Consider the following 11,982-nt stretch of genomic DNA (forward strand, 5'->3'; position numbering starts at 1 on the left):
CTGCCTGGAGCCTTCTCCTCTGCAGGGGAGCACCCCCAGCTCTCCCTGGAGCCTTCTCCTCTCCAGGTGAGCACCCCCAGCTCTCCCTGGAGCCTTCTCCTCTCCAGGTGAGCACCCCCAGCCCTCCCAGCCCGGCCTGCAGTTCATGTTCCAAGTCCAGGCACAAGCTCCTGGCACTGGGAGGAGTTTCAGGGATTAGTTCCAGCCCAAGCTCCTTCCTGACTTCCTCAGGAACCCAACAAACATTCCCAAGCTCCTGGACAAGAAACCTGACAGGCCTGGCCAAAGCCTGGCTTTAGTGTGTGGTGCAGGCTCTGTGCCAAGGTGAGTTGTACAAAATTCACAGTTTTGAGCACCTGGGTTCACTTTGATTGCAGCTGTCAGGAATTCCAAGCAGCCCTGGGACAGGGTTAGTGCAGCCAGGGCACAAGGACAGCTCCAGGCTGGCCCCAGCTCCTGCCCCTGCAGCAATTCCCACCCAGAGCAGTGACAGACAGCTCCCAGCCCCAGCACAGCATTTCCACTCAGCTCCTGACACCACTGGGGCAGCACCTTGGATGTGGGGAATTGTAAAAGCCTTGGGAGCCAGGGGAGAGGCAAATGCTGTAAAAAGCACAGAGAACTCATGAGAAGGACTCAGCCCAGCAAATGGATCTGCAGGGACACACCAGGGACATCAAACACCCTCAGCCTCACCTTCTGTTTCACTCCACTGAGATGAAACTGGATTTCAAGAATTCATTAATGGAAACAGCCATCAAATGTAAGAGATAAATACATGTTAACTGGGAGAACAGCAGCCCTAAAACTGGGTGTGAGTCACTCCTGGAATTTATTGAAACTTGAAATTATTACAAAGCTGGACTGAACAATAAATCCATCCATAGCCCACTTCCTTTTAAGCAGAGAGGGAGCAGGTCAGGAAAACTCATTCATCAGCAAACAGCTTCCAAGACAGTGCCACTTGCATGAGTAGCAAGACACTGCTCTGACTCATTTATTCTTCATATCAAGTACAACTGGCATCAGTTTGTTGGAGTTTTTTTATTCTAATATCAGGAAATACATTAAATACCAACTGGTATCTCTTACACTGAGCAGCATGAAATTAATTCCAAGGACTGTGGTGCCAGCAAATGTCCTTTGTGCCAGAGCCATCACAAGTCAGGAATACTTTGCTTTGCCATGCACAACCTGCTGAGTGTAGGGACTTGCTTAAAAACCCATAACCTTTTACCAAAAGAAAAAAAAAATCTACTTTATTTTTACCTGAACAATAATATAAAATGTTTAAAATCAGCTCATATCCCAGCAGGGCTGGGATGGGCTCTGTCCTGTTTGCTCACTATTGTTCACAGAAGCCTTGGACACAGGTGGAGCTGTGGAGGAGAAGCTGCTGGGAGGGCAGGGAGCTGGAGGAGAAAGCCTGGAGCCTGAGCAGGGAAGCCTGGCAGCCTGCCCTTCCCTTGGAAAGGACAGATCCTGTCCTATGCACACATTCACAAGAGTGTCCTGGCACAGCAGAGCTTCGGACAGAGCCTGGAATTGTCTCAGTTCCACCAGTCTGGGAAGCAAACCAAGGACAAAGGACTGTGAATTATCTACAGACAAGAACCACGTGGCAGCTGTGGACCAGGCCAGCAGGGAGTCAGCCCCACAGCTCTTCTGTTCTCCCAAACTTGTAGATCAGGGTGCTGAGGAGAAAAAAAAGAAAAGAAATAAAAATCAGACCACACATAGGGTGATTTGAACAGTATCCTTAAATCTTACCCTGTGCAAATCAACAGCCCAGCCATGAGCTTGTAGTCAGGTCAGGATTTGGGTTTGGTGTTTATATTTGGCTTCCTGTGCGTGGCTGGAACTGTGGGAGCCAGATGAAGCCCAAACAGGAAAACACCCACTTTCACAGCCCTTCTGAAGGAAAACCCTGGCAGTTATGAAATTCGAGGAGTCCAGAGCAGCAAGTCTGACTCTGCTGCCTGGGAATCAGCTCAATGTGACAGGATGTGCTGGGATAAAACCTAAACAATTCCATTTTTGTGGACAAATCAGAAAGAATATTAAGCCTGTGGTAGAGAATCAGATCCCAAATGCCACATGTTGTGGCTGCTCCATGCCTGGCAGTGTCCCAGGCCAGGCTGGACAGGGTTTGGAGCCCCCTGGGATAGGGGAAGGTGCCCCTGCCCAGGTGGGACTGGATGGGATTTAAGGTTCCTGCCAACCCAAACCTTCTGGGATTCTAAATATGACTTAAAAACTTGAGGCACAAATCTGCCTTCATCAGCTTCCCTTTCCAATCCCAGAGGGGATTTAGGAGCTGCTGTTTCCTGCAGGAACATCCCTCATTTCCCAGAGCACATCCATCCAGGTCACTGCAAAGCACCTGGTGTGGGGCTGGAAGGAAAAGGATCAGCCAGGAATTGAAAGAAGAAAGGAGGGGAGGTGAAACTTTCAGTGACTCATCTTGGAACTGACACTGTTTAACACTTTCAGTGCCTTTGATTAATAAAATCCGTGGATTGCAAAATGCATTCCACAGCTAAAAGGAGTTATTAGAGACTCCAAATTGATTTTCAACTGTTACATGATATAGTCAATAATATTATTTGAAATAAATCCAGTGTGCTGTTATAAAACACACCAGCATGCTCTCACAGAAATGAATTCTCACTCTTTATAACTGCAAGCTCAGCCAGTGAAGGGAAATACAGGGAAAATCAAGTACCAGAGACCTGAGGCATTGGTGTGAAACAGTCTGGAAAAGGGGAATGGGATCCCCCAGCTGGCTCTGCTGGGAGGGGACCAAGGGGTTGTAGGGCAGAGGTGAGTGACTGCCATTGTCCAAAGACACTGGCAATCCCTCCTCCAGAAAACTCTGTGCATCCCTGGGCACCCACACTGCAGAGCTGCACATGCAGGGGAGCAGAGACAGCTGCACCAACAAGGGAGGGAGCCAAGAGCCTGGGCATGGCAAGTCAGACCTTGCTTCTCAGCTCTGCAGCAAAGGGAGTGGAAAACAGAGCTGCTCTTCCAGGATATCAATGTATGGAAGCAGGAAAGTCCCTTTGGAAAGAGGGGAATTTGCCCAGGTAACTTACCTGAAAAATATTAATGCATTCTGGAAAAACACTGCTAATCCAGGGTACACATTAGTGTCTGCAGAGGAGGAACAGAGGAAACACTCAGTTCTTTAGTTCTGGCAGCTGGGTTTAACAGGATCTTCCAGCTACTGGGAGCTGGGTTTAACAGGGTATTCCAGTTATTGGGAGCTGGGTTTAACAGGATCTTCCAGCTACTGGGAGGTGGGTTTAACAGGATATTCCAGTTATTGGGAGCTGGGTTTAACAGGATATTCCAGTTATTGGGAGCTGGGTTTAACAGGATCTTCCAGTTATTGGGAGCTGGGTTTAACAGGATATTCCAGCTACTGGGAGCTAGGTTTAACAGGACATTCCAGTTATTGGGAGCTGAGTTTAACAGGGTATTCCAGCTACTGGGAGCTGAGTTTAACAGGACATTGCAGTGACTGGGAGCTAGGTTTAACAGGACATTCCAGTTATTGGGAGCTGAGTTTAACAGGGTATTCCAGCTACTGGGAGCTGGGTTTAACAGGGTATTCCAGTGACTGGGAGCTGGGTTTAACAGGACATTCCAGTGACTGGGAGCTGAGTTTAACAGGACATTGCAGTGACTGGGAGCTGGGTTTAACAGGACATTCCAGTGACTGGGAGCTGAGTTTAACAGGGTATTCCAGCTACTGGGAGCTGGGTTTAACAGGGTATTCCAGTGACTGGGAGCTGGGTTTAACAGGACATTCCAGTGACTGGGAGCTGAGTTTAACAGGACATTCCAGTGACTGGGAGCTGGGTTTAACAGGACATTCCAGTGACTGGGAGCTGGGTTTACCAGGGTGTGCCAGTGTCAATCTCAGACTAAAACCTGGACGCTGTGGCTCAGATTTCCCAGAGAGCACAGGCTTCCATCCCTGTGGATTTCCTGCCAAAGCTGGCTAGAGAAGCACCTTCCTAGAGAGCAGAGAGGCAGACTGACTTACTCTGTGTAACATATGCTCCAAAGAGGATCCACATGGAAGCAATGAGAGATCCAAACATCAACATGAAGCCGATGAAGAGCCAGATCCGAGCCCCTGCAGGGAGAGTGAAATGTGGATTTTCACCCACAGGGACAGAGAATCCAGCTGCTCCTCTGGGAGGATGGAACACATCACCTCACTAAAGGCACAAATGGAAAGGGTTAAACCCAAGGATCAAGGACAAAATCCACCTGCTCAGTCACTGCGAAGGAAAGACATTCCTGTGCTAAATTCTCTGAGCTGGAACATGAATGACACACAAAAAAGCACCACAGGCCACTTAAATGGCAGCAAATCCCTCCAAATTTACAAACCCTGTGGAAAAGATTGCTGGGATCCACGTGGGAAATGGAAAGGGAATTATGAATGAAAGCAGAGGGGACAGCAGGACACCCATAGCAGTGACACAGGGGAAATGGAAATGTTTGTGACACATCCCCAGGGAATGGCTGCTCCTGAGCCACCCCCAGGCAGGAACTGATTTCTCCCAGCAGCTCTCCAGGATTTGCAGGGAAAGTTTAGGAAGCCAAGACATCCAGCAGCTGAATTTCACCAAGTTCCCTTTGTAACAAAGCCAGCACTTATCTCCAAGGGTTAATTCCACAAAGAAACTAATTCACAGAACTTCTCTCCCACTCCTTATCCCCTGATTATTTCCTTCACTGCCACTTGGAAAAAACCCCAGCAGGTGAATGATCAGTCCTTCACCTGAGCAGGATTTGTAGAGTTAATTTACCTGTTCTTCCTAAGCATCCATCACTGTAGCTGTCTCCTCTCACCTGTGCATTTGATACAGCATTTATCCTGGGGGCAAAAACAGGAGATACACTTCAGATTACAGAAAATCAATTCAGAGTTCTAAGTAAAACCTCAGTGTTTTTTTTTTAAGATGTGACAAATTCTGGGAAAATTCCCTGGCATTCTGTGTAGTCACAAATCCCAAGTCATCCCTTTTTCTTGCCAATACTGAATGATTCAATAAAAGTTGTAACTTTTATTTACATCTCCATGACAAAAGCCAGGCTATTGTTACCCCTCCCATTGGAGGAGGTTTTGGGCAAGGAAGAACTGTAAAAATTGTAAAAACTGATGGAAATGCAGTCAGTTGTTTCATATGGAGGTAAGTATTGCATTCTCCATCCCTGGCAGTGCCCAAGGCCAGGCTGGACAGGGCTGGAGCAGCCTGGGGCAGTGGGAGGTGTCCCTGCCATGGCAGGGGTGGCACTGGGGGGGGCTGTGAGGTCCCTCCCAACCCAACCCATTCCCTGATTCTGTGATTTCTCCATGCTGGGCACTGTCAGGGAAGCCTGGTGGGTTTCTGGTGGCTCTGTGATGAGTCCTGTCCCCAGCACTCACATGAAGAAGGCCAGTGTGGAGAAGACCCCGCAGGTGTGGAAGGCGTGGTTCAGCTGCTCCGGCTTGGGATAGACCACGGCAGCATCAATCATGATCCACCAGCCTGTGAAAAACTGGGCACAGACACAGGGGTGAGCCTGGGGGGCACAGGGCAGCCAGGGAAACCAGGCAGGGGTCTGGACAGCACTGCCTTAACTGGCTTCTGACAAGCACCACTTCCCCTGGACAGTGATGTGAATGTGCCCAACGGGCAATGCCTGCACAAATCCCAACGCTGCTGTTTACAGGGGAGTGTTTGGGAACCAGCCACATTTTCTGTTCACATTAAGGAGTGGGGTATGGGCAAATTTATGCCCAGAGCAGCTGGGGCTGCCCCTGGATCCCTGGCAGTGCCTGAGGCCATGTTAGACACTGGGGCTGGAGCAGCCTGGCACAGTGGGAGGGGTCCCTTGCCCATGGATGGGCTTTCAGGTCCCTCCCAACCCAAACCTTTCTGGGATTCTATGAAATTCCCTGTGCAATTTCTGTGAAATTCCCTGTTCCTTCTGCCCCTTAAGAACAAGAATCCAGACTCTAAAACCACATGAGATGGAGATGGTGCAGAACAGAGCAGTTCTAACAGATCCAATTCTGCAGAAATCCATGAGAAATTTACTTTCAAGAAGAGAGGGCAGAAATGGCTCACGATCAGCAACCTCACAGGACTTGTGACAACGCTGCTGCCAGCCCCACAGCGACCCCTGGAAGGAACAGGCTGGATTTGGGGAAGTTAAGAGGGAGAACTGGCAGAACCTGAGGCCCAAGTGTGACAGTGTGTGGCTCACCAGCACCCCGGCCACGATGGAGGCGATGGCGTTGCGGCGCTCGCTCCAGTCGATGCACTCGCACTCCGGCCAGCGGAAATTGTCCAGGAACCCGGCCATGGCCACAGCTCACAGTGCCCTGGCACGGCCCCCACTGCCCTGGCACGGCTGTCACAGTGTCCTGGCACGGCTGTCACACTGCCCTGGCACTGCTCAGGCCGCCCTGGGCACGGCTGCCGCTGCCCCGCTGTCCCAGCACTCTCTCCTGGACTCTTCCATCAACAGCAGCTCCTGAGTGCCTGAAACACAGCCAAGGCTGAGGTCAGTACTGATGCCTTCAGCTTGAGCTTTCATATTTTCCACATTCACTGCACTGTACAGTTATGCTCTGCAGTTACACACTGCATTAGTGTGTAATTCTGAATTTCATGCAGTGTCAGCAGCTCTCCTCACAGCTCAGTCACACAGAACAATCCTTCTCCAGCCCAGAACCAAGGACACCTGCAGCTTCAGCCCCAAAAAGTGTAAAAACAGTGAACTGAGGAGAGCAAACTGGGAGGATGGACTGCATAACCTGGAGCTGTAATTGTAATTAACCCCAATAAGGAAATGGACCAAAACTTATAAAAGTGTGCAAACTCGTGACCCAGGGTCCATCTTGGGTGGAGCCAGGGCTGGGCTCTTGTGCTGCCCAAGGTGCATCCTTCAATGGCCTTTTAATAAATCCCTGCTCTATTCCTTTAACTCTGTCCAGCTCTGTTCCAGGCAGACTCTCAGTATCAACCAGGAACATCTCGAGATGTTGGACAGCTCTCGTGAGTTACAGTCTGGGGGCTTTTACACAATTCAGGTTTTTACACAGAACCTTCCAGTGGAATTTGCCCTGCCCATGGCAGGAGAGGGAAGGAAATTGTTTTAAAGCCATCCCAACACAAACCATTGCATGATAAACTCTATTGGTGCTGTATTCACAAAACAACCTCCCCTCCACAGAGCTACAAAAGAAAATCACCACACAACCCCAAAGCTTATGGCAGAACTTGGTCCTTAAGTCATGTCAAGGAGTCTCAATTAAACACTCATATTTCCAGTCTCCAATCTAAGAGACAATATGATTTAGTGCCTTTTAAACACAGAGAAAAAGAGCCCAACTCAGCAAATCAACTGATTCTGAGGGTAAAGAAGGTCTTGCTGCACAGAGAAAAGGTCACAGGGAACCTTAAATATGGGAAGAGGAAAGCAAAGTTAATTAACTGACTCATAACTGCTCTTAGCACCATTCTAATTTGCTTTGGTATTGTCAACTTCTGCATTTCCCAACCTGCCATAATTCATTTCCAGCCATTTAGTAAAGACTAACAAAAATGTCCTTCACAACTGTGTGACAGCACAGACTGCTGGAGAACATTTTCAGGTTAATAACAGCAGTGGGAAGAAGTGGAATAAAAATCAATCAATAAACATTTTGTCTATGCTACAAACACAGGTCACCTCCTGGAACATGATCCAGAAGTTTGTCCTCCAGAAACCCACACTTGTGATGCCACTTCAAATTCCAATGTTATTTTAATTTGTGCAGCATCTGGGCTCAGCCATCTGGTTATTCTCCTCAGGAATTCTCCTCTCACCTTTCCCTGGCAGTGCTCAGATCCCTGCTCATCCCACAGCTTTCACAGGGAATTGCTGTGCTCCTACAGAATTCCAGGATCAGCAGGGTGGGAAAAGCCCTTTGAGATCATCCAGTGCCACCCCTGAACCGTGTCCCCAAGGGCCACATCCAGGCTCCTCCAGAACACTCCCTGAGACAGGGACTGCAAACCTCCCTGGGCAGCCCCTGCCAAGGCCTGAGCCCCCTTTCCATGGGCAAATTCCTGCTGCTGTCCCAGCTGAGCCTGCCCTGGCCCAGCCTGAGGCCGTTCCCTCTGCTCCTGTCCCTGTTCCCTGGCAGCAGAGCCCGACCCCCCGGCTGTCCCCTCCTGGCAGGGACTTGTGCAGAGCCACAAGGGCCCCCTGAGCCTCCTTTGCTCCAGGCTCAGCCCCTGCCCAGCTCCCTCAGCTGAACTACAATTGCTCCTGAAGCCCTTCCTCATTTTCCACTCTTAAATGGCTCCACTTTCTCTGTTCCTCTCAGAGCTGTGTCTGTCCCTGTCCTGCAGCAATTCCTGCTTTCCCCTCCCAGCTCCTCAGCCACCCACACTGGAACTCTCCCAGTTCCTCCTGCTGTCCCACTGCCGAGCTGAGGGGCCTTGCCTGGGAGTGCCTGCAGGGAAACAGGAAATTATGGACTGGCTTGGGTTGGGAGGGACCTTAAAGCCACCCAGGGCCACCCCTGCCATGGCAGGGACACCTCCCACTGCCCCAGGCTGCTCCAGCCCCAGGGTCCTTGGGCACTGCCAGGGATGCAGGGGCAGCCCCAGCTGCTCTGGCACAGGGACAGCACAAGAGGGGTGGGCAACTCCTCCCAAGGTGTTCGAGAAATCCAGCTAAAATATCCTGGATTGAATGTGGCAGAGAAAAGGAATGTACTGATAGAGGGGAGGGGAAGGGACCTCAACAGAACATCCCTGAGGCCACAGGGCAACAGTGGACAGGGCAGCCAGAGAGGCAGAGGTGTCCTGGGCTGGGGAACGAGAAGTAGGAAAGGGATTGGGTTTGGGATTGTGCCCTGCTCAGGTGAGAGCCCACCTGCAGAGCTGCCCCAGCCCTGCCCCAGCCCAGGGAGGAGCTGGAGCTGCTGCAGAGCCCAGAGGAGGCTCCGGGATGAGCAGAGGGCTGGAGCAGCTCTGCTGGCAGGAAAGGCTGGCACAGCTGGCATTGCTCACCTGCACAGGAGAAGCTTTGGGCTGAGCTCAGGGTGGCCTTGCAGGGCCTGCAGGAGCCCCAGGAAACCTGGAGAGAGACAATTTCCAGGGGATGCAGGGACAGCACACAGGGAATGGCTGCCAGTGCCAGAGGGCAGGGCTGGGTGGGATCTTGGCAATGAGGAATTGTTCCCTGGCAGGGTGGGCAGGGCTGGGATGGAATTCCATCCCTGCATCCCTGGCAGTGCCCAAGGCCAGGCTGGACACTGGGGCTGGAGCAGCCTGGGGCAGTGGGAGGTGTCCCTGCCATGGCAGGGCTGGCACTGGGTGGGATTCAGGGCCCCTCCCTACCCAAACATTCCATGACCTGTAATTCTCCATAATTCCTTAGAAAAAGAGGAGGAACACAATAAACTGAACTTAAAATCCCAGCCCCACTGTGAAGCTGGGGCTCCATGGACAGCACAAGAGCCGGGCTGAGGTTTGTCCCAAGGAGGATTAGCAGGGACACAGGGACAGCTGCCAGCCCAGGGGCCTCCCTGCTCACACCCTCTGGGAGAGGCAGACGCCTTCAGCTGGGATTTCCCACCTGGATCAAGGTGCAGGACTCATTCTCTGGTTAAACTCTCCCACCCACACAGCTCCCAGGCAGGAAACAGGTAAAGCCCTTGGAATTCCTGTCCTTCAATGCCCTTCCCACCATCAGCCTCCTCCCCTCTCCCAAGGGCAGGCAGGAACATTCCTCAGCCTGTCCAGCAAACACAAACACATCTGCAGGAACAGACTGGAGACTCAGGAGCAAAACCACCCCTGGCAGATGCCAGCATGGAGAGCAAACCCACTGCTCTGTTATGCAGACAGGAAACACAACAGCAGCTTCACATTTTCACCTGAAAAATCAGCTTTTGTCTCCCCAAATGAGCTGATTTCACCTGAACAAAGTATTGAAAGCAACTGCAAGGAAACACAAAAAGTCTGCAGGAAGAAAAATGCCTTAATGAACACCATTGGGTTAGTAAAGAACAGAACCACTCGTTTCCAAAGAGAGGAAAAGACAGAAGGAAAAAGGGAAGAAACTTAAAAGGATGAAGGATATTCAAGTTTTCCTTGAAGAAGATGCTCCATCCACAAGCAACCCATCAGAATATCCTTTATGTCACACATGCACACAGGATAAAAAGTATATCAGGGGCTTATGTGAACATTTCTATAACAGTCACTGTCATTTTCCCACTTATTTCAGTAATTTCCTGTACTTTCACTTTCAGCTCTCCCTACTCCACAGCACTGTCTGATTTTTCAGTATTACAGAAAGACAAAGAGCAAAGAAAGGAAGTTTTAAGTTAATTTACACAATAACAAGGCTGTGTGGCAAACTTATTAAAAAGTGATATGAATTATATTTCCATTCTTTCCAAGGCCCCTGGATCCCTGGCAGCGCCCAAGGCCAGGCTGGACACTGAGGAGCAGCCTGGCACAGTGGGAGTGTCCCTGCCATGGCAGGGGTGGCCCTGGCTGGGATTTAATGTCCCTCCAAACGAACCCAACCCAACCAATTCCAAGATTGATCCCTTTACAGGATGTGCGGCTCAGCCCCAAAGGCGCCCGCAGCGGGGGCTCTGTAAGAGCGCTGCTGAAGTTGGAGGACTGGAGGAGGGAGGGGACAGACCCCAGCTGGATTTCGCAATTCCCCAGAGGCGGTTCTGCCTCCAGCCCGCTCCGAGCGCACCCCCGTGCCCGCCCTGGCACCGGGGCGTGACGGGGCACGGCGAGCCCCGAGCGGGCAGCCGCAGCCCCGGCAGGCGCCCCTCCGGCCCGGCCGGGCACATTGCTATTTAGACAAAACACGGCATTTTCTCCTGTCACTTCCCCTACAGACCCCACTCCCCGCGGAGCACCGGCGGCGCGTCCTCAGGGCCGGACAATCCGTGACACACCGGTATCCTAGGGGAGCGGCCCGGGGGTCCCTCCCGGCGCGGGTCCCGCTCTCTCTCTCGCTCCCCATCCCGCTCCCTGTCCCGCTCCCGGTGCCGGTGCCGCCCCAGCCCCGGTGCCGCCCGGCCCGGCCCGGCTCGGCCGCACGTACCCGCTCCCGGGCGAGACGCTTCCGCCTGAGGGCACCGAGCCCCCTGACTGACGCGCCCTCTGGCCAATCAGAACCGAACGCTGCGCGTCAGCCGAGGGCCGGGTAAGGACAGAGCGGTGTGATTGGTCAATGCGGCGCCACACGCCGTAAGCCCCGCCCTTTCCCGCTCGGGCGGGGCGGGAAGAGGCGGGGCCAGCGCGCTCCCGCCTTTGCCGGCAGGCCCCGCCCCCTCCCCTCAGGGCCGGAGCCCCTCCCGCCACGGCCGCCCCCTCACGGCCCCCGCCGGCCCCAGAGCCGCCTCCACACGGCCGGGAATGACCCCCGGCCTCCTCCGCTGCCCCACGGGAACAGCACAGCATTGTCATTCCCATGTTGGAATACATTCACCCCTAAATGCTCTTACACCTCGCTCCGGTGTCTGCTTTAATGAAACTAAACGGAATTAACAAACATGGATAAATCCTAATTCACAGCATCAATCACGGAATGGTCTGGGTTGGAAGGACAAGCAATATGGGGGTAACGAACACGTCAATAAACTCATTGTGGAACACTACCCATCGAAAACAGCAAAACAAGTAAGTGACAAAAGACAGATGCTGAATAAAAGCCCTGGGCAAAGAACTGGATCAAAGTCAGCGTTTTGAGGATTAGCGAGCACATCTCACAGACGTGGACTTGAAAGAATCACACTGTGCTCAAAGTCCTCCCGGCTTCCTTTTTTAACCTTAACTTACACATACACACTGTGCTTCACCAAGCCCAGAGACAACACACTCCCTGCTCCCTCAGAGGGGCATAAGAATAAAGATTTATCACTTACAGATTTCTTCTACAAGGTGC

At 52.0% G+C, this 11,982-nt stretch overlaps 1 protein-coding gene across 1 annotated transcript; it reads right to left on the reverse strand.

Moving 5' to 3' along the window:
* Positions 1-293: 293 nt before the first annotated feature.
* TMEM50B (transmembrane protein 50B) lies at positions 294-11,188 on the reverse strand. The gene is made up of 7 exons (XM_084226687.1): positions 11,140-11,188; positions 6,274-6,551; positions 5,450-5,562; positions 4,830-4,897; positions 4,055-4,147; positions 3,099-3,156; positions 294-1,694 (listed from the first exon to the last, which is right to left on the reverse strand). Exons 2-7 carry the CDS (start codon positions 6,370-6,372, stop codon positions 1,649-1,651), a joined length of 477 nt encoding a protein of 158 aa, XP_084082813.1. The 5' UTR covers positions 6,373-6,551; positions 11,140-11,188; the 3' UTR covers positions 294-1,648.
* Between the last annotated feature and the right edge of the window lie 794 nt (positions 11,189-11,982).

Source organism: Fringilla coelebs (genome assembly GCF_963513975.1).
Source record: "Fringilla coelebs genome assembly, chromosome: 2".
Lineage (NCBI taxonomy): Eukaryota > Metazoa > Chordata > Aves > Passeriformes > Fringillidae > Fringilla > Fringilla coelebs.

Coding starts and splice junctions, on each gene's coding strand:
- TMEM50B (XM_084226687.1), bottom strand. CDS start 6,372: ATGGCCGGGTTCCTGGACAATTTCCGCTGGCCGGAGTGCGAGTGCATC. Junction 5,563..6,273: donor CCATCGTGGCCGGGGTGCTG/GTGAGCCACACA, acceptor GTCTGTGCCCAG/TTTTTCACAGGCTGGTGGAT. Junction 1,695..3,098: donor AATGCATTAATATTTTTCAG/GTAAGTTACCTG, acceptor TTTTCTCCTCAG/CACCCTGATCTACAAGTTTG.